General features: G+C 41.7%; 1 protein-coding gene across 3 annotated transcripts in view; it reads left to right on the forward strand.

Moving 5' to 3' along the window:
- Positions 1-17,145, forward strand: part of CD84 (CD84 molecule) — a 38,278-nt gene extending 21,133 nt beyond the window's left edge. Inside the window, exons 3-7 of one of the 3 annotated variants that reach the window (XR_012089908.1) lie at positions 4,091-4,342; positions 4,736-4,855; positions 7,186-7,538; positions 8,238-8,300; positions 9,900-9,914. Coding sequence is in view for 2 of the 3 variants with exons in the window: in XM_007976484.3 (XP_007974675.1) it covers positions 4,091-4,342; positions 4,736-4,855; positions 7,186-7,283; positions 8,238-8,300; positions 9,900-9,965 (599 nt within the window). In the remaining variant the exon portion in view is untranslated. Of the gene's footprint in view, positions 1-4,090; positions 4,343-4,735; positions 4,856-7,185; positions 7,539-8,237; positions 8,301-9,899 lie in introns of all 3 variants that reach the window. The other 2 variants (XM_007976484.3, XM_007976485.3) reach the window with 2 other exon arrangements.
- Positions 17,146-23,107: the final 5,962 nt, after the last annotated feature.

Below are 23,107 nucleotides of genomic sequence, written 5' to 3' on the forward strand. Positions count from 1 at the left end.
TTGGGAGGTCTCAACCAGTCAGGAGGAACAGGATCAGGGAGCCACATAAATAATCAGTTTGGCTGCTTTTTGGTAGAGCAGGAGTGCTCCATTGGAGGGTCCCTTCCTTGTCCAGACTGTATGAACTCTCCAAAGCCAGCAGGCTGGAACAGCTGAGTTGACTGAGTGGCAGAGATGGTGGCTGCCCCTCCCCACAGGAGCTCTGTCCCAGGGAGAATTCAAAGCTCCATCTGTATAACCCTGGCTAGAGTAGCTGAAGCCCCTGCAGGGAGGTCCCACCCAGTGAGAGTAAAGGAGCAGTCTGATCTGGCAAAGCAACTGTGCTCCGTTGTAGGGGACCCTACCTCCTCCAGATCATTTGAACTCTCCAAAGCTGGTAGGCTGGAATGGCTGAAGCTACTGAACTGCAGAGATGGCAGACGTACCCTCCCCAATAATTTTCATATTAGGGAAATGAAATTTTTGTTATATTGAGTTAAATATAATGCATAATTTAAATTAATATTACATGCTTATTTTCACTTTTGAAATGTGATTATTAGAAAATTTAAAATTACATAAGTGACTCAAATTACATTTCTTTTGGGCAATACTGGTTTCTAGCATAGAGAACACCTTGGCCATTTCTCGAAGATTTCTCTGTTCATCTGCCTCATTGCAGAAAAACACAGAAATGTGGCTAATCCATGTTGTGACAGATGCAATTCAGGTATACAGGTCACCCACTAAAATGCAAGTTCCATAAAGGCAGGGACTTTGTATATTGTTTATCACTGTATTCCCAGCACCTACATCATCAGGTACATAGTGGCTGCTCCAGAAGTATTTGTTGAAAAAGAATGAATGAATAGTATTATTCCTAGGTTTCACAGTGCTTAGCAATTGTGAATGTTCAATTAATGTAAGATGATTGAATCAGATTCTATCTAGATCGACAGCATAGTGGAAAGAACATTAATGTTGGGATTAGGCATACTTTGTCAGTTGTATGATTTTGGGCAAGTTATTTAACCTCTCTGGCCCAAAGTTTCCTCACTTATAGAATGTAGATTGTAATTGATGGTATTAAATGACATAATGGTAGTTGAGCTCCTAGTGTAGTGCATGCCTTAAAGTAAATGCTCAATAACTAGTAATCATTAATTTTTTAATTCTTATCCCTTTAAAAAAATCTCATTATGAAGGACTTCCTAGATGAAGAAGGCTCTGAATTAAGCTTGAATAATGTAGTCAAAGAGCCATACCCAAATGTCAACCCTTTAGAAAATATTTAACTCATTCAAGAATTTTGGCTGAGAAAATAAAGATGGCATTCAATTTTAAGATATTTATTTTTAATCCCTTTATATGTTTAATTTTGCCTACCCAATCTTCAGAAAGTCTTCTACCACCTACAATTAGGACAGAGTGCAGTAATATTTTAAAGAAAGATGTACTGTATGTACAATAAAATCTGTACCTTACGGGTAGTTAGTTGGGAAAATAAAGAGAAGAAAACTAACATTTATTGAACACCGTATATGTGTTTGGCATTCTACTATCTATTTTTAAAATATATACATTATACATATTCAAGCACTGTAACATGCACAAAAAGAGCAAAAGATAATACAATGAGATATAACTCTCTCTTCTCAGAGGCAGCAGCTGTAGCCAGCTTATTCTGTGTCTTCCATAGATAATTAATGTGCATACCAGCATAGACAGACAGATAGATGATAGATAAGTAAATAGGTAATTAGAATAATCTTTATCTTCAAAAGCTCATTTAATCCCCACAACAATCCTATTTAGGGGAAAAAAATTTGTTCTCATGTTATAAATAAGGGAGCTGAAGCTCCATGAAGCTGTATACATTCTCCATTATCCATAGCTAGAGAGCAATGGAGCCTGGATTCTGAATCAGGTCTCCAGTGGCTTCCACACTCTTGGCTTGGGAGGATGAAGATCTGTCAGCCATGACTCTGACTTTCTCTTCCCAGCATCTTTGTGCAGGTAACACCACTGTTCCTGCTGAGAAAAGTGAGATGGGATCCTCTTCTTCACCACTATCCCCTATCTCAACACCCACCCCCAAAAATCTTTCTAAAAATTGGTAAATACCAAGCACTGCCTAGGCATTTTTGTAAATCAAATTTCTAAAGAAACACACACGCACACACAAAAAATTTGATTCACTTTCCACTAATTGATATCATATCAATCACTATTATAGTTAATCCAGGTCTTTTCCCCAAACTTGTTTTGGGTTTGCTCCAAGTCATCACCAATTCTAATATGGAATAGATCCCTCTAAAAGATTGTTAGGACCAGAATGTCTGGCTAGCTTGGAATCAAACATTTTTACAGCTTCTTACTGCTCATGTTGTGTTCCTTCACAAACACAAGATAATGGTTCTTATATCTTGTGTCTACACTTCTGAATTTATTGCCTTTCTAGACCCACCCTAATTAGAAAGTTTTGCACCAGTTCCTTCTGACTCCTCTATTCCCTTCCTCACATAGCTACAGTGGAAGAAACAAACCTCACCACAGCAACTTTGCTGAGAGGGCGCTGAACTTATTAACTGCAAATGTTGTCATTTTCTTATTCCTGGTAAAAGAAAAAACCTTACCCTTCTCCATGCCAGCTCCATTCCTAGCTACCACTTAAACTGAAATATTATTGTTCCTTAGTAACCCTTTAGTACCCTTCAACTTTTATAGTTTACTTTTTGATTGTTTAAGTAAAAACATTTTTAATGAACTTTTAAAGAAATTATAGCTTTCCATCACAGATACTTAAAAAAAAGAAAAAGAAAATATACATACATCAGAAAACAGAACAAAAAAAAAAGTAAAGATTATTTCGGCCAGGTGCAGTGGCTCATGCCTGTCATCCCAGTACTTTGGGGGGCCAAGGAGGGTGGATCACGAGATCAGGAGATCGAGACCATCCTGGCTAACACGGTGAAACCCCGTCTCTGCTAAAAATACAAAAACATAATTAGCCGGGTGTGGTGGCAGACGCCTGAAGTCCCAGTTACTCAGGATGCTGAGGCAAGAGAATGGCATGAACCCAGGAGGCGGAGATTGCAGTGAACCGAGATCATGCCACTGCACTCCAGCCTGGGTGACAGAGCGAGACTCTGTCTCAAAAAATAAAAAATTTAAAAATAGAAAAATTATTTCATGCAGTTGTGTGCTGAGAAATGTTCAATTAGCTTTTAATTGGGTGTGTATATTCATATATATAATTTATGTTTAGTACAAATTTTATTGACTTGAAGGATGTGTAGATACAGATTCATTAATGATAATAAAATATACAATAGTCTTTACTGTAAATTCCATATAGAATTTATTTTGCTGAGAGGGCACTACAGGATAAATTCCAATTATTCTCACAGATTGCTTTCATTGATTTTTGCTAAGCATTTATATCCCTAACCAGTCTATAGTTGTAATTGATGTGTGAGTATAGTTCCAACATGAACATTGGTTGATATTTTCATTTCAGTTAAATAATAAGAAAAAAGTGATTCAACAAAGACATACATATTGGAGCTTCATTTGTTTATCAATGACATGAGTGACTTCTTTGCTGAATTGGATAATGGTTTCCAAACACCAGAATACTTCCTATTTTTTGTGCTACTCACAGTGTAATGGCTACAGATATTATACACTTTTAAGTTTAATCTTCATTCTTCCATTGCTATCTTAAGTCTAGAGCAACAATCATCAAAACAGTAAATCAAGCCCTAGCTTATAGCAATTGCAAATTTCTGTGGGGCAAATACTCCTAACACAGCTGATTTTAAGACATGCAGAGTTGGAAAGACAGATACTCCGTTAACAAAGGACAGATACAATAGATGTAGATAACCTCAAGAGCATAGACAGTAGGAAAATGTCAAAAAAAAGATTAGAAAGTGATGAGTTTTGAGTATTTATTACCTTTATTTTTAACATAATTTATTTAATTATGTTTTTATAATTTAATTTTTAATGATGGCTTGCAAATTTCTGAGAATTTAACAATTGGCTCCCACAAACTAGTACAAGCCAGCTCCAGCTCACCATTGGCTCATATGTTTGCCCCTCATAGGTCGACTTGGGAAACCAAAAATTACACAGAGTTTAATGGCATCTGTGAACAGCACCTGTAATGTCACACTGACATGCTCTGTAGAGAAAGAAGAAAAGAATGTGACGTACAATTGGAGTCCCCTGGGAAAAGAGGGTAATGTCCTTCAAATCTTCCAGACTCCTGAGGACCAAGAGCTGACTTACACGTGTACAGCCCAGAACCCTGTCAGCAACAATTCTGACTCTATCTCTGCCCGGCAGCTCTGTGCAGGTAACCAGCTCTGCCCATCTCTCCTGGTGAGTCTCGGAGATCACTCTGAGGAGCTGCAAGGTCCGAATGTGGGCCACATTCTCTAGGGAAATGTGCTTCCTTTATCTTTGCCTGGTCACTGAGGGCATCACCTCCCAAGAAGCCCACTGGGAAAGAGGCCAAAGCCTTCTGAGAGATGCTAGACATTTCTGGGTGTTCTGTGGCAGCCCCTGATGAACTCTGATTCAATTTCTCATCCTGGCTTTTCATAGCGAAAGTTTAGTTTCCCTAGGAGCTTTGGCACTCCTTTGGAGGGCACCCAATTTTCATAATGCCCCTGACTGTGGACAAACCTGCCCAGCCTCTTGGGCCTATTTCCTGAGAATGAAGACTCACTGCATCTTCTATTTTCAGACATCGCAATGGGCTTCCGTATTCGCCACACCGGATTGCTGAGTGTGCTGGCCATGTTCTTTCTGCTTGTTGTCATTCTGTCTTCAGTGTTTTTGTTCCGTTTGTTCAAGAGAAGACAAGGTAGGATTTTCCCAGGAAGTAAAATGTGGAAACTCACCTTCTCTCCTCTTGGGACTGAAGCCATTTATCCAAGGTTTGGCCGAAAGGTCCATTGTTCCAGGGAATCTGCCTTCTTCCAATCCCCACCCTACCACCTCCCAGAATGATGGCTCTGAGGATGGTATGGCATTACCCTGAGTGGTCTTCAGAATCCATTCCTGAGATCACCAGTATCTGGTGGGCCCAGAACATGGGTTCAAGCTTAGTACCTACAAGAACAAGCTGTGCTTCACTGTACAAGTGTGTTCACCTCTCCAACTCAGTGCCCTCACGTGTGAAATGTTTAGACTAGAGGATCTCCAGGGTCACTTCCAATTTCATTGTATTTTGATAATGACTATTGGAGAGTCATTGAGAAACATGTACTAATCCTGTACTCCATGGTTGTCACTAGATCCCTCTGAATCGCTCTGGATCATTCTGTAGTTGTGCTATTCTCAATTCAGAAAACCTAATCTTAGATCCTCAATGAATCATTATACCCTCCTATTCACCCATGTCTGCCCAAGAACTTAATTTTCCCACCAATTACAATAAAAAACATGGAACTTCTGCTTCCATGTTCCTGAGTCTCCTTTGGGTCTGACTCCTCAGGTTCCTGCTTGAACACCTTCACTAAGAACCCTTGTAAGTTCTCAGCCACAAAGTTCCTTGAATAATAATTGGAAGGGATGGGGAGTTCACAACAGAGTGGTTAAGACTAAGCATGTGCTTTGCAGTCAGTCTGGGGTTGAAAAGTCCCAGCTTGACCATTTATCAGCTACCAGTTATTTTATCATTATAAGCTTCCATTTCCTCAGTTGTAAAATATTCATAGTAATAAGGTGTGCTGCATATACTTGTGGAATTAGATTAAATGGAATTAGAAATACAAAATACTTGACCCAATTCCCAGTACACAGTAAGTACTTGATAAATGTTAACTAGTATACTGATAACTGATGGGCCTGGGGCATGGTACAGAGGAGGCATTCTAGAGGGAAGGGGATTTGTGACATGTGCCATATTCAAATGGCCTCACAATGGGGAGAAGGGACAGCCTGCTTGAGCCACGGGTGATCTGCAAGGTCCCTCAAAGAGATATCGTCTTCAATTCCTCACTGCCTCTTGGAAAGAGAAAAGGGATATTCTTTGCATCTATAAATGAGACCAGAGAGAGCACTCCATTTGTCTCATACTCACCAAATATGGGATGGAACTAAACTCTGAATGTTGGAGCCCTGTAATACTGCTCAGCTCAGATCTGTTATTTGTTGGTGTATTGGTGCCCTGGATTATGAAGGCCCAAAATTCTGGCCATCTTTTTTCACCTTGACCCTAAAATGTTCTGTGTTAGTACCAAAGCAAAGGAGTACACTGACGTGAATGTCTCTTCTAGCCTATACATTCTTAAAAGGAAAGACTTATCTACTGTCTTTTCTTCTCTGGGGTCTCACACAGAGCCTGGCACATAGAAGGAGCTTAATAAATGCTTATTAACTGTGTGAATTGGCAGGGTGTTGTGGCTCATGCCTGCAATCCCAGCACTTTGGGAGATCAAGGCATGTGGATCGTCTGAGCTCAGGAGTTCAAGACCAGCCTGGGCAACATAGTGAAACCCTGTCTCTACCAAAAATACAAAAAAATTGCTGGGTGTGGTGGCACATACTTGTGGTCCCAGCTACTCAGGAGGTTGAGGTGGGAGGGTCACTTGAGTCCGGAAGATGGAGGTTGCAGTGAGCTGTGAGGTGCACCACTGCACTCCAACATGGGTGACAGAGTGAAACCCTGTCTCAAAAACAAACAAAAAGACTGTGAATCAATCAAACAAGCAATAAATGTTCGTGGAACATCTACTATGTGCTTAACATTGAGATGGTTACAGCAAGGTCTGCGCCAAAGGTAAAACAGTGTATAACTGTTTTTAATCAATCAAGTTAAAAAACTAAGACCGTGACATGCAAAGTCAACTAGCCATGCAAGACAGTCAGTGGTGAGTGTCAGAGACACAAAGGAAGATCCTGGGTGGAAGAGCTACATTTGACTGCCCACACAGGGAGGGGTTGGGAAAATTGTCTTTGGCCTAATCCGGACTCTAGAGTAGAAGAGGATTCCCACTGATCTGTGGGTGAGGCCTCAGCCAAGTGACTCCTGAGACATTCTGAGGATCCAAGCATCCATTTCAAAGGATGGGAGCCATTTAACCCCTGGTGGCTTCCTTTCTTCATCTTGAAAAGAGAACATTGGAATAGATCATCTCTAAAAAAAACCACCTTTCACAGACTGTGGGTCTATATTTATTTGTGAGACAGATGCTGCCTCAAAGAAAACCATATACACATATGTCATGGCTTCAAGGAACACCCAGCCAGCAGAGTCCAGAATCTATGATGAAATCCTGCAGTCCAAGGTGAGCTGATGCAATCCATGGACACCCCTGTGCCACCATCTCCATGACAGGGAGTCATGGGCACCATTGCCCTCTGCCTGTTTTTGTCTAGAAAGCAGCCACAGCCAAGAGTTCAGAGGTTCCAACCAGGAAATACCATGTCAGGGAAATGATGCCACGGATCTTTCTATGAGGACAGGAACGTGACCCATTGTCACCCCGTGGCAGCTTCCATGGGCTGAGGCCCTGAGTGTCCCACAGTGGGCCTGGCTCCAGGTTAGTTGAACCATGACTAGGAGCAAGACGCCCCCTAGAGGGGCCACACAACAGAGGAGCTCCTGGTGTGAGGTGAGGGCTGCTATGTGACTACCAAAGTGGTGAACAGGTTGCTAAGGGGGCTCCGAGGCAACAGAACTGACAGACAAGTTCCCTTGAATGCCCCTCCTGGTCTAGCAGTAGCGGCTTGCTTTCCTCAGACTCAGAGTCACTGTTCCACACCCCTCCTCCCACCCCCCCTTTACCTGCCCGCCCCTCCCTCCCCTCCACCCTGGATCACCTTCTCCTGTGTCCCTATCAGCCTGCCTCCTTGAAATCTGCATGGAATCAAGGGAGAGACTGAGGTCTGCCTGGTCAGTCTAGCGCTGTGCTTGGACTGGTAGGGCAGTTGGATCCATAGAGGCCATGGAAAGCTAAAATCTTGACTGAGCAGGACTCAGCCTGAACCATAGTATCCCTCCTCTTGGCCTCTGAGGTTTTTCACCCCCAAGACCCTGTCCAACTGCTACCCATTCACCCCTACCTTATCCCTTCCTGACCCTAAGCCTCTCCAGAGTTGGACAGAGCCAGAACTGAGGCCAAGGGGGAGGTCACCTAGTAAATGTGGGACCAGAGAAGGATGGTGGGTAGAATTAGGAAAGGGGACTTGTAAGATTGGGCCTGGGCTCCCTCACTGAGGGGAAGATGCGTGTTTTACAGGTGCTTCCCTCCAAGGAAGAGCCAGTGAATTCAGTTTATTCCGAAGTGCAGTTCGCTGATAAGGTAACCTCTTTCTGGCTTTTTATCCTTGTTTTCCTATCTCTTCCAGCCATTCTGGTGTACCCAGTCCATCCAGTCAGGGACTAGCTGGTTCCCCTGGTACTCCTTGTAGTTCTCAGGACCCACTGCCTAGGGTTTTGGTCTATACATACTTCCACCCATGTACAGAGCCCCACTCCCCAGGTCAATGACCACCCACAAGTTGTCCTACTTGGGATGCTGATCCCACCCTTCAAATGCAGAAGTCCCTATGCCTCTGGACTATGGTATAGGAACTCCATCCTGCATAACACCTGGGGCCAGTGCTAGCTCACGGTGTGAAAATGAGAAAACAGGTGCTTCCCTCTGAGCAGAGACAGGCCCATGCCAGATGCCCAGATGGGTAAAATGGAGCAGAAGCTGAATTTCAGTACATTTGCTCCCTCAGCTGCTCTTTTACCACACGCAGCCTGCACAACCATTTGTAGTGTCAAGTGCCTTGTGCCTTATGCCTGTGCCTTATGTCCTTCTCCACCATATGCAAAGCCCTCTGACAGGACTGTAACTTTTGGTGATCTAAGGAGGGATTGTCACTATCTGAAGGTCCTCACTGCTGCTACAGTCAGGACAGCTTTAGAGTTGCTTAAAGAATCGTATTTTCTAAGTATTCCTGTTTAATAGCCGAGCTACCAAGCAGGAAGCTAAACTGAGTAAGAATTAAGAGTGATCCTATAAGGCAATAGGGAGGACATCTATGAGCTCAACAAGCAGGGTGGTGCTATTTCCTTTTAAAGAGGACTTGAAGCACAGGGCAGTTTGCTTGAAAAGATAAGCCAAATGGACTGGACAACCAGATAGAGGGACCTTTACTTTCTCAGTGATCAGGAGAAGGAAGCAGGGAAAGAAAAAAAGGGGAGGAGTGAGGAAAGAAGAGGAGAAGAAAAGGAGAAGGACAGGCAAGAAGTGAGGGTCAGGGTGTCCAGCATATTTGTGCCGGGATCTCAAGGAGAGTTGGAGGAAGAAGAGTAACCTAACTTAGAAGGAGATAAAATTTGAGGGATTAATCATGGAGTCCTGGATTGCGACATCTCAAGATAAATCCTTACAGACAAGTTAGATGATAATTATTGGGTCACTATTTAATTTAAAACCTAAGACTCCTCAAGGCAGTGGGAAGATTGTTTGCAGCCTTCTAAATGCCTAGAGCACAGGAGATGCTAGCAGTGAGTCCCCACTATGTATAGGTGAAAGTGGAGTTATTGGGATACAAAAAAACTAGGGCTCAACTAGGAACAAGGTATGCAGGTAGCTTGAACCTGAATGTTGCCTCAAGCCTATAATCAAAATCTATTCCAAATATGGCCCTGCCCCCATTCCCTCTCATTGCTCTTTTCTGGGCTAAGAAGTTAATTGCTCAGGGCCTCCCAAATCGGGGGTGGCTGGAGCAGACACGAGGGACTCAGCAAAGAACAAGGCCCTGCTACCCCAGATTTTCCCAGCACGAGGCAAATCTAAGTCATTCCCCTGTGCCATTTGCTTAACTCCCCTGGGAACTTGCAGGACTGGAGTTCCCCAGCAGCCCCTCTCAGTTAACATTTTCTCACATGTTCCTCTCCTGCACAGATGGGGAAAGCCAGCACACGGGACAGTAAACCTCCTGGGACTTCAAGCTATGAAATTGTGATCTAGGCTGCCGGGCTGAACTCTCCCTCTGGAAACTGAGTTACAACCACCAATACTAGCAGGTTCCCTGGATCCAGATCTTCTCTACCTAGCTCTTACTGGGAGATTGCAAATTGCCACATCTCAACTTGTAAGCAAAGCAGGAAACCTTCTGCTGGGCATAGCTTGTGCCTAAATGGAAAATGGACGCACACCCTTCCTGAAATGGCTCCCTTCTGAATGAATGATAAAGCATGTTACCTAGTATAGTTTTCCCAAACTTCCTCCCATCATAGCACATGTAGAAAATAATATTTTTATGGCACACTGGGATAAACAATCAAGATTGCTCACTTCCAGAAGCTGCATATGACTAGAGGCCTCTTGTGAATGGAGGTAACAACCCTGCCCAGTAACTGTGGGAGAAGGGGATCAATATTTTGTATACCTGTAATAGGCCATGGCACACCAGCCAAGATGCTCTGCTCATAGTCAGGTTGTGTGAAGATCCCCGGTGCGTGGCCTCCACCATGCATCTTGAGCAAATTAGGAAAAAGTACCCTTCGCTTGAGGCAGATGCAGCCCTTCCCCTGAGTGCATGGCTTGGGGAGCAGAATGTGGGCTGCATATAAGCACAGTCATCCCTTTGTCTGGGAATCTCTGTGCCGGGCACGACAGGCTTAGTAAGTCCAAACACAGATGACAGTGCTGTGTGGGTCTCTGTCAGAGTTGTGGCTCTCAGCTATGTAGACACACTCTCCAAATGGAGTGTTGGAAAATGCTCTTTCTGTACAGTCTAGAGACTGCTGGGACACTTTCCTTGGACTGCTACTTCAGAAACCTCATAGGATTTTCTTTCTGGCCAAGATTTCCTTCTGTATCACTCCAAGCAGCCTCAGCAGAAGCAGCAGCCATGCCCAGTATTCCCGCTCTCCAAAAGGAGTTGACCAGCTTATATTTCTCATACTTCTGGGGAACTGGGTGTAATCTAACCATCAAAATCGACCTTGCAAGAAACAGAGTCATTCTCCAGAAGGAACTGGGGAGATGATGGTGCAGATGATGAAACTGGGTTCATCCCAGCTCCAAAGGCTCAGAGAACTATGGGGTTTAAGCTGAGACAGAATGCCCCCATCCCGGCATCCCCCACAAACAGACCACCAGCCAGCTTACACAGGCATTAACTCTCCACAATGAGGAGGAATCATTCACAGCTGAGCAGGACATTTACATGATCATTTGAGGATGTGTTTCCCTTATGTGTTAGTAAATATAATCAGCTAACTCGTAAGTCCCCATGAACAGTCCTAGGCTGGACAGCAGAAACGGGCTGCATTTAAGCAGATAAAGACATCAGTCCCAGTAAATGATTCCATAGACTCATCTAGCACCAACTACCATTAGCACTATGTTAGGAGCTGCAAGGCCCCAAAATAGAAGATGTGCATAATGTCTGCCCTTGTGTAGCTCAGGAGACAATTCCAGCACAGACACTACAGTTAACACTGAACTGCAGCTGCAAGTAATGGCACGAACAGTCAAAAAAGACCTTAGGAGGGGGCAGGGCTGAAGCTGGGCCTTGAAGGATGGATGAAATTTGGATAGAGAATGAGGAAGACAGAGGGCCTCCAAGTGAGAGAAGCATGAAAAATGAGCAGGGGCCTGGATCAGTGGGTGTATTCAGAGCACCTCTCCAGATGCATGCTCACAGTCCCTTGCCTATGTGTGGCAGAGTGTCCCAGCCAAATGTGTGCCCTCACCTCATGTCCATTTCCATGTCCTTCAATGCCCACCTCAAATGGTACCTCTTCTGTAAAGCTTTCCCTGGTATCAGGAGTCAAAATTAATCAGGGATCTTTTCACCCTGCTGTTTCTTCCCCTTTGGTCCTTCTATCACTAAAACTCATCTCATTCTCCCTTACTGCGTAACTAATTATTTGTTTTCCTCACTACATTGTACATGTAGGAATTACAGATAGACAGAAGCCAGCTGGGGGTGGTGGCTCACGCCTGTAATTCTAATACTTTGGGAGGCCAAGGCAGGCTGATCACCTGAGGTCAGAAGTTCAAGATTAGTCTGGCCAACATGGTGAAACTCCATCTCTACTAAAAATACAAAATTAGCCAGGTATGGTGGCACACATCTGTAGTCCCAGCTACTCTGGAGGCTGAGGCAGGAGAATCGCTTGAACCCAGGAAGTGGAGGTTGCAGTGAGCTGAGATCACACCACCGCACTCCAGCCTGGGAGAGACAGAGTGAAGTTCCATCTCGAAAAAAAAAAAAAAGATAGAAGCCAATAAGCATGATGCAATCAAATTCTGGCAAGCATTAAATATCAGGATGCAGCTGGGCACGGTGGCTCACGCCTGTAATCCCAGCTCTTTGGGAGACCAAGGCGGGTGGATCACTTGAAGTCAGGAATATGAGAGGAGCCTGGCCAACATGGTGAAACCCCTTTTGTACTTAAAATACAAAAAATTAGCTGGATGTGGTGGTGCACACCTGTAATTCCAGCTACTTGGGAGGCTGAGGTGGGAGGATCGCTTGAACCTGGGAGATGGAGGCTGCAGTGAGCTGAGATCCTGCTACTGCACTCCAGCCTGGGCAACAGAGTGAGACTCTGTCTCAAATAAAATAAAATAAAATAAAATAAATATCAGGATGCATACATCAGAGGCTGTTCTGAGTGTAAAGGCATTTTGGAGGGAGAAGACTTTCAGAGTTAGGCAGACCAACAAAGAGGTCAGCTGAAGCATCAAACCAGTTGTCAGGAGGTGAAAGGCAGCACCCCAAGAAAAGACGTACAGGAAGGAATAAAGAGGCTTGGTCGTAAAGGATGGAGGAGCTCCAAAGTGACACTGAACAGGCTGCGTTTCTCCTAAAATAAAACCACTCCTCACTCTGTGGATGCGTTGAAGACTCATTCCTGAACATCTTTATTCTCTAACTTACCCTCTTCCTCCTCCTAATATACTCACTCAAGGAAAATTACTGGTGTCCTAATGCCCTTGTGTGTATTGTCAAAAATAAAAATCGGAAGCAGGTTAGATCTGTTAGGTCTTCCAGAAGAGCAAACCTGGAATGAAGCCAGAGCCCAGGAATTCTGAAGGTGGCCTTTGGGCTTAGAATACCCTGCTCTTGTCTCTCCTCTCACTGTTTCTCTCCTGTAAATCTCCTGATTCATGAACATGTTATCTGTTCACCCTTCTCTCTAGGGTTCAGTTCTTAGATTTTCCTTCTGTAAAATACATGTGATCTTATTTTTCCCTCCACAACTTTCCAGATAAACTAGACTGTGACCAAGAGGTCTATAAAATCAAAGCATCATGGAACAGGATCTTGTATCAGACCAAAGTGTGCCGGTTTTTTAAAATGTGCATCAAAATGGAAATCTCAGAGACAGAGCCCTCTGGTGGAAAGTTCTAGTAGGTCAGGACAGTCCCTCTGCCCACAGACACCTTGGGCTTTAGTGAGGGACTCAACTGAGAAAATGAGGAACGTCGCAGCTCATGATTCTTAGAAAAAGAAAGGGAAGCTCGTTTAAAATATGATTTTAAAAAATCTATAGAACACTCTAAACTACACAGGCTATGAGGGAATAGCCTAGTTGGGCCAGCTTGGAAACCGGGCACAGGCAGGAAGGAGCCTGTCAGGTTTGGACTGTGTCCACAGAGAGCACTTCTTCGGTCTTGCCTGGAGAGAAGGAATGGCTGGGCAATATTTTCTTCCAGACTCATTATTTTTCTTCTGTTTAACTTTTCTCTGAATTTCCGTTGATTTGTATAAATTTTCTCAAGAATAATTAGTGACAGTCTCTACTAGTTGTAAAATGAAGCTTGAAGGCCAAGCACAGTGGCTCATGCCTGTAATCCTAGAATTTTTGGAGGCCAAGGTGGGCGGATCACAAGGAGTTCGAGACCAGCCTGGTCAACATTGTGAAACCGTGTCTCTACTAAAAATACAAAAGAAAAAAAAAAAGCCAGGCATGGTGGCGCGTGTCTGTAGTCCCAGCCACTCAGGAAGCTGAGGCAAGAGAATCGCTTGAACCCGGGAGGTAGAGGTTGCAGTGAGCTGAGATCACACCACTGCACTCCAGCCTGGGTGAGAGAGTGAGACTCCATCTCAAAAGAAAAAAAAAAAAAAGTGAAGTTTGAATAACAAAGACAATAAGAGGAAGTATAATGAGTGGTCATAAATGTGGGCTCTGACAGTAGAGTGCCTGGTTCTGAATCCTGGTTTCTTAGTCATGTGACTTTAGGCAAGTTACTTTAACCTCTCTGTACCTCAGGTTGTCCATCTTTAAAATGGGGATAATAATAGTGCCTACCTTGTAGGGTTGATGTGGGGATTCAATGAGATGCTGTTCATACAGGAATGTGCCTGTGCATGACAAAGTTCTGGAATTTTTTTATAAGCCGTTCTTCTAGGCCTGAAATCATCAGAAGATGCTAATCCAAATACATGAAATAAGCTTCTTACAACAGAAATGCAGCTAGTATTATGCAAAATTGATGTTGTATATCAAACTTTTAACTCTCATCCCTCCTTATTCAGATATATTTTGTTATATGCAATGTTTTTCCCCCTGTTATTATACAACAGTCTATTTACCTGATGCTATATCTGCCTCCCCAGTTAGACTGAGAGAACAGGGGATATACCTAAATAATAATAATAATAAATAATAATAATAGAGAGCTCCTTGAAGGTAGGGAGCCTGTAAGAATCATTGAGGGCTTATTTTGTATACCAACTACTAAACTAGATGCTTCATACATTGTTGTCAATACTCATGACAGCCCTGTAAAGTAGAAATTAATTCTTCCAGTTAACACTAAGGGTGACATAATGAATATGTTGGCAAAGTTGGAAAGCTGGGAAGACAGGATTTGAACTCAAGACTTCTTGCCACCAAGGGCCACGTACTTGTACTCTACCATGTGGCCCCTTTTTACCTCTTGTGGATTCCGCATACCTGGCACTTGACCTTAGGTGTACATGCACCTGGCACTTTGCCTGACACATAATAGGTGGACCACAAATATCTATTGAATGAATACGTGCATATGCTAATATTTTAAGGTACTAAAAGCAGCTCAAAGTGAATATATTAATATATTAATTCCATTGTTATCTAGATAACCACTCAACTTTTCTGTTGAAAATGCCCATTTAATTAAAGAAGGTTGGATAGAGCTCTTCATATGCATTTTGGACAGACGGGTTTCAGGTCATAAACACTCTGATGAGTTAATATAAATTGAGAGAAACCGTAAATTTCCACCACTAAAAATCACAAAAATAACAGAAACAAAAGAAGAGATAAGAATTTGGAGAATTATGTTGAACAATTTTGTGGTTTAAAAAAACAGCTGTGCTTGTTTAGACTTAAATAAGCCCCCATCCAAGTGTGAGGAGCCCTGTAATTTTTCAAAACATATGAAAGTGTTAATGCATTTTGACAAAGGACCATTAAAAAAGTCTTGAATTCTGACTTGAGGAAGCAAGTCATGACTAATACATTCTCTAGAGACTTGCAGACTTTGGGAATTCATAAAAGAATGGATGATAATTATTAACTGTTACTGGATGATTGCCCAGACAGTTCTCAACAGCCCTGTACGAGTCTCTGGGTTTGGGATGGATCAATTCTGTGACCGGAAAATGGCCAAATCTTTGCAAAAGAGAAATATTTTTCTTATAAGATCTTGTTGTAGGCAAATAATTCATAAATTATTTGTCAGAGAATCTTTAAATGCTCATAATCTCAACTCTTTCATTTACAACTTGTATTTCCAATAGTTTATAGATCATCTCTACATAGATGTCAGAAGTCACCTCAAGTTTAGTGTGTCCAAAATTGAACTCACAGGTCTGTCTCTGACCTCCCAACTTGCTTTCCTTCTGTTTTTCCTATGCTAATGATCCACCATAATCAAAATAATTAACATTTATCCAGTGCCTACTATGTACTATTCCCTGTCTTGTTTTACATTTACTCATTTAAAGCCCATAAGAAACATTAAAACTCATCTGCCTTCTGAAGAAGATACAACCATCCTCCTTTTTACAAAGTAGGAAACCAAGTCACAGAAAGGTGAAGTCTTTAAGGCTGAGTCACAGTAGTTCATCCTAGTAAATAGAAAAGCCAGGATTCAACTCCAGGGGCTGGGTGCAGAACTGCGATTCTTCACTGCTTCACCAATCAGCAGCTACCCAAGGCAGACAACTTTTTCATCCTTGGCTCTTCATTCGTCCTGTCACCCCAGATCCCTCTACATCTAGTCAGAGAATAGGTCCTGTCACTTCCAACTTCTCTATATGGCTCTTCTCAGCCATGTGCCGTCAATCAGTCTAATTCTCTAACACACCTTCCCTCTATATGCTCACTCCCTCAGATCGTTGCTTTATCACGTGCTACCTGGGTTGCTATTACATAAAGAGAAATCTTTCTAAAACAAGGATCTTATCACTTCACTTCCATACTAAAATGTTTTTCCTGGGGAACCACACTCCTTAGCAATCTGACCCATCAGACCTTCCAGGCTGTCTCCTGTCTGCTCCCTAGGCTCCAGCCACACAGAATTATCATGGGCCCACACACCCACCAAATCCTCCCATGCCTTTGCCCATGTTGTGTCCTCTGTCTGGGATGCCCTTCTCTCCTTTCTGTCTCTGACTTTTTCATACATCAAGGATTAGACTGAATATCCCCTTTGTGTGGCCTTTCAAAACCTCCCGTCCAAAGCTAAATATATAGCCCTGTATTTATACTTTTATAGCATTTGGCACACAATTACAGAGTAGTAGCTTTTTATCACATTCTCTGATAATTACATAGATATGGTATTTATTAGCTCTTTTCTCCAACTAGCTAATAAGTTGTTTTGTGTCTGGGTGCCTAATTTTGTGTTTTGTGTCTGAGTGCCTCAATTCCTCAACAAAAAGTTTATTGATTAGTTCATTATTCATTTGAATGTGAAAATTATGCTCACTAGCGGCAAGTGCCACTAACGCTATTCCAGAAGCTAGGTGTCATGTTTGCAACAACATATCTTATCCCCTCTACAAGTCATCTTTTATTTCAGGCACTTGTAAGTGTCCATTAATAAAGTATGGTTCATAAATTTTACCTTGTAAGTGCCTGAGAAATGAGACTACAGGCTCCATTGCAGCAGGACACAATAAATATTATTTCATAATGCATCTATTCTCTTTTGTGTTTTACTTTGTTTTGGTTTTTGAGAGCAACAAAAATGAAGCAGATGAAACAGCAAAGGAGATAGTCCACATGATAAAAGCCCTGTGCCATCTGAAAATCTAGGTCCTGAGTGGACACAAGAGACCAAGGCATTGAGGGTATAAGACAGACAATGAAAAAAAGAAAGGCTGATGTGGAGAGATGATTGGGACCTTGGGAGGAGACTGAGAAGCTAGAGACAGGAAGGACAAATACCAGAAACAGAAAGAACCCAGAGGGCAGCAGAGGTGCTTCGTCACAGGTGGAGAAGAGAGTTCTGCCTTGATCAACCTAGAGAGAGGAATTTGAGGACTTAAATCACGTTTTGGGGTCATCTCCCTCCAGGGCAGGAGCTTTGTCTTACAATTTTTCACTGACGGTGCCCTATTACAGGAGCCGATGCCTCGTAGAGCTTAGTAAGTATTTGCTGAACTGAATTTGGATTGGCGCCCACATATCAGGAGAGGAAAAGGCGTCCTGGAAATCACATTCAGAGTCTGAGTCCAAAATTGGAGAGTAGAAAGTCTCTGTGTCACCCATAGTGCCACTTGGAGGAAAAGGATAAAAAGACTGGGCTTTTAACTGAGGAGAATGAGGTTGTGGTTCCCACAGAACTGTAGGTGCAGGGCCTCAGAATGTTTCGTAAACACTGAAAGGGAGGTGACTTACTAAGAGGGGCTGTGTGAGATAGCAAATGGTTTTTAGGCCTGAGACAAAACCACTTCCTCTATTCCCTGCCTATCAAAGAGGCCTCAGCTGCTCTGTTCTGAGCCAGACTTTGCAGATGAGCCTGGTCTTCCAGCTCCCCAGCTACATCCTCTTGTGGGGTTGAAACTGACTGCTACCCATGAAGAATTTCAGAGTCCCTGTGTAGAAACTGTGTAGGCAGATACAGCAACAATTTGAGAAGATAAACAAATTTTGCTAGTGTTTCTCCAGTGCTCTCTGAGGTTTAGCACATTTCATTTCATTTCATCTACACGTTAGCCATAGGACTTTCAGCTTGAGATTACCTCCACCTTCTTACCCTCACTACCTCCAATACACAACATCACTGATTTACACAATGCCCATTCATTCATTCCTCTGGGATAAACTCAAGTGTCCCTTCCTGGGGAAGGTTTTCCCTGTTCCTCCAGGCCACGTCTGATGCCCACATTTTGCGCTCATAGTACAACACCTCTCGCCTTTACAGCAGTTTTCAATTTTGTCTTTAAATATTTCTCCCTGTGATGATTTGATTAATTCCTCTCTTCCATCACTGGACTGTGAGTTCCATCAGGACACAGATCATGCATGGTTTTGTCACCATTTGTATCCACAGTGCCTGACCCAGTGCAAGTAGTCCTCAATTTGTAATACTTTAATTATTGAAGATGCAATAGTTTATCAGCTTTTAATTGCCTTAGCTGGGATGTTACGATCCTTTGGCATATGTATCAATGACAAAGCCAGATATTCTGTTTATTTCTAAAGTATATTACCTTCATAGATTCTATAAAACCATTGGTTGGAAATGCACTAGAAAATAATGATTTTACCTGCTTTGCAGGAAACACAGAAGAGTTAACACATCAGGCCTAAAACTGCTGTCCTTTGAAGGGCATGCTTATAAGGTTGGCCCTTGGCTGGTGTCTGGGAACTTGGACTTTGGGATGGTTCCTACCATTCCCTGATAAGGATGACTTACACTGTGCCTGAACTGTTGGCACAATGATTTGGTTTTTGCTGAATATCTGCTTTCCTTCTTGGATTCTGGAATTTCGGTGCATGCTAGGTAGAGGGTGCCTACATTACTGACTGCAGAGAAAAACCCTAAATGCCTAGGCTCCATCAAGCTTCCTTGGTAGATTACATTTCAAACATGTCACAACATGTTGTTGAAGGAATTACATACCTCCTGTTTGACTCCACTGTGGGAGGACTCTAGAAGCTTGCACCTGGTTTCCTCTGGACTTTACCCTTTTGCCTTTGCTGATTTTCTTTGTGTTGATTCACTGTAATAAATCGGCCATAACTATGGCTATATGCTGAGTCTTGTGAGTCCCCCTAGTGAATGACTGAATCTGGGGGTGGTCTTGAAAACCCCAACACAACTCCTGAATGTCACTACAATCTATCTACCTCTCTTTCACCACTAACTACAGTAGTCCGGGTTGCCATCATCTCTTACCCAGACAATAGCACTTGACCTCTTGCAGTCATGCCTGCTCCCAGTCCAATCCATTCTCTACACCACAACCAGAGTGATCTTTCCAAAACACAAATAATGGTTATATTGTCCATGCTAATGTCATCTGGTGGCAGAAAGGACCAATGGATTGCTGTGGTATAAGGCTTTGTATATGTGATAATTTATAAGTTGAAAATTTATAATTAAGCCCTGGCACAGTGGCTCACACCTGTAATCCCAATACTTTGGGAGGCTGAGGCGGGTGGATTACTCGAGGCCAGGAGTTCAAGACCAGCCTAGTCAATATGATGAAACCCTGTCTCTACTAAAAATACAAAAAAAAAAAAAAAAATTAGTCGGGTGTGGTGGCACACATCTGTAGTCCCAGCTACTCGGAAGGCTGAGGCACAAGAATTGCTTCAACCCAGGAGGTGGAGGTTGCAGTGAGCTGAGATGGCGTCACTGCACTCCAGCCTGGGCAACAGAGCAAGACTCTTTCTCAAAAGAAAGAAAAAAAGAAAAGGAAGGAAGGAAGGAAGGAAGGAAGGAAGGAAGGAAGGAAGGAAGGAAGGAAGGAAGGAAGGAAAGAAAGAAAGAGAAAGAAAGAAAGAAAGAAAGAAAGAAAGAAAGAAAGAAAGAAAGAAAGAAAGAAAGAAAGAAAGTTAGTTTATAATTAGAAGAACTTCTTTAACCCGAGAAAAATGGAAAGATATTCAGTGGTCTAATTGCCAAAAGTGTACCAGACTAGACAGTCTTATGGACTAGTCCTATCACCTATAGTGAAAGGATAATTCCCAGTCATCTTGACTGTCCCAAGGCATAGAAAACAGTGGGAAGCTTCCAAATTCATTAAATACTATAATATAGCATTGATTCCAAAGCCAGATAAGGATGATCCCCCAAAAAGTGATACATAGACCAGGAGTTAGAAAACTATGGCCTGTGGCCACATCCAGTCTGCCATCTGTTTTTATTTGACCCACAAACTAAGAATAGTTTACATTTTTTAAATGGTTGAAAATAATTCAAAGAACGATAATATTTGGGGACATGTTAAAATTATGTGAAATTCAAATTTCAGCATCTATAAATAAAGTTTTATTAAAACACTGCCAACATGTATTATTTTATGTGTTTATTATGGCTGCTTCCACAGTACAGCAGCAGAGTCGAGTAGTTGCAAAGGAGACCGCATGGTCCACAAAGTCCAATATTTACTATCAGGACCTTTACAGAAAAAGTCTGCCACATCCTGATATAGTCCGATCTCACTTATAAATATAAATGTTAAAACATCTTAACTTAAATTTCAGTCAATTTTAAAGCAATGCATTAAAGGAAAAAAAAATGCAACCAAGTAGGATTTTATCCTTAGAGTGCCAGGATGATTTATCTCTAAGAAACTATCTATTGTAATCTGCTGTTCAAACAGATTAAAGGAGAGGAAAAAAATTAATAATCTTGACATAGTCTACAATATATATTTGATAAAACTGAATACCCATGACTGATTTAAAAAGTTTTCAAGAAAGCTAAAAACAGAATGTATTTTAGTCAATGTCCAATTTTTAAAAACTGAAACCATGTTAAATACTGAAAACTCAGCAAGTTGAATATAGGAAATTGATTCCAAAAGTGATGGAAGAGTAAAACAGGGAAGCTGATGTTACCAGCAATTAGTAATTCCAGGAAGTTGCTATGGAACTTTGTCCCTATGGAAATTTGTCTTGGGAATCAGTGCTGCCAGCTTTCAAGATTCTAAGAGTTCACAGTCCCATCAAAACTATGAGACTCTGGGAGACAAAAATCACTCACCACTGCAGATGCTACCATCAAAGCCTGATCTTGCAAGTACCACACTAGCAAGACTTCTGACATGCTTGCTGGAACTGCACTGCTATACCAGGAACCCTGAAGTGGTACTCGTCTTCTGCTATCACTGCCATTACTGAAGACATTACCAGAAACTAAGATCATGGAAAAAATATAATTTATTCCTTCCATCCAACTTTAACCAATACCACCCAATGACGAAATCTAATCAGAAGCCATCTGACAAAGGAAAAGATAAATGTAGCTTGCAGACTTCTAACTTTCTGAAAAATAAAGAGCACAGAAGGGTGGGAATAGAGCTGAGAGCAAATAAGCAAATGACTGGCTCAGGTTAAACTTTTACAACTTGATACAGCATATGTACTAAACGTTTATTGGAAACATTAGAGGGATTCTTAATAAAGTAATGAATACAAGTAACCATTCTCATATTCAGTGAATACAAGATCACTGCTACTCTTCAACTGTATTGTATTGAAGATCTTTGTTAGTAAAGTGAGTCAAGAAAAACATATAAGAGGCTATCCCACATCTAGAATCAGTCATTTTTCTAAGGGGCATTGATTCCTTAGAGAGAGTATTATTTATCCACCAAGATCTTGGGTAATGTCACTAATTTTTAGTTACTTAAGAAATATGTTAACACATTTCTATAATTTTTTTTAAAAAATTAATGTAAAAGTATAGAGATGGAGAGAGTGATGTCAGCAAAGTGGTGGACCAGGAAATTCCAAACTCTCTCTTTTCCCCAACTTAGAGTAATTTAAAAAAAAAAAAAAAAAAAAAAAAAAAAAAAAAAAAAAAGCAGCCAAACAAAAAAACCCCAAATGGTTGAATTAACCTTATAGGAACTCTGGAAAACAGTCAGAGTTTTATAACAACCAATCAAATGCCCAATGAAGAAAAAGCCACTTTCGAAATGGTAGGAAAAGTTCCATGGCATTTTTCCTGCCCTTGCCCCACCCCCTCCTCATCCCAGCAGAAAGCTTGTTTAGAGGAGGCAGGAGTTCACTTCTCAGTTCCCTCCCTTGAATAAGAGGGAACATAACAGACCTTATTTGCAATATTCTAATCTGTCTTGGGATTTCATGAAGAACTGGTCTCTATTTCACCTAATTCAGATCTCAAGTGGGAAAGTGCCACTACTATGAACCCAAAACTATCAGAATAAAGAAAATAATAAAGATTAGACCAGAGATAAAATAGAGAAAATTGATGAACCCAAAAGTTGGTTACTTTAAAAGATCAACAAAATTGACAAATTTAGCTAGAGTGGTTATGGAAAAAAAACAGAGTGCTCAAATTACTAAAATTGGAAATGAAAATGAGGACACTACAACCAATTTTACAGAAATGAAAAGAATAGAAGAGACTACTACAAACAATTGTACACAAACAAATTGGATAACATAGATAAAGTAGACACAATTTTTACAAAGACTGAATCGTGAAGAAATAGAAAATCTGGTTAGAACTATAACTACTAAGAATATTAAGTAAATAATTTTAAAACAACTTCCCAACAAGGAGAAGTCCTGGATCAGAAGGTTTCACTGGTCACCAGAGTTTTAAAAGATTTTACACTAATCCTTCTCAAACTCTTCCAAACATTGAAGATAAATATATTAATTCACTCTGTCTTCCATGACAAAATACCACAGACTTGGTAGCTTAAATAAATGAAATTTATTTCTCACAGTTCTGAAGGCTTCGATGTCCAAGATCAAGGTGCCAGCTGATTCAATTGCTGCTAAAACTCTCCCTGGCTTGTAGGTGGCCAACTTCTCTATATGCCCTCATGTGGCAGAGAGAAAGCAAGAACTTTAGTCTCTCCTTTCTTATAAGTATGCTAATCTCATCATGAGGGTCCCACTCACATGACCTCGTCCAAGCCTAATTATCTCTCAAAGTCCCCATCTCCA

Source organism: Chlorocebus sabaeus, chromosome 20, assembly GCF_047675955.1.
Source record: "Chlorocebus sabaeus isolate Y175 chromosome 20, mChlSab1.0.hap1, whole genome shotgun sequence".
NCBI classification, from domain to species: domain Eukaryota; kingdom Metazoa; phylum Chordata; class Mammalia; order Primates; family Cercopithecidae; genus Chlorocebus; species Chlorocebus sabaeus.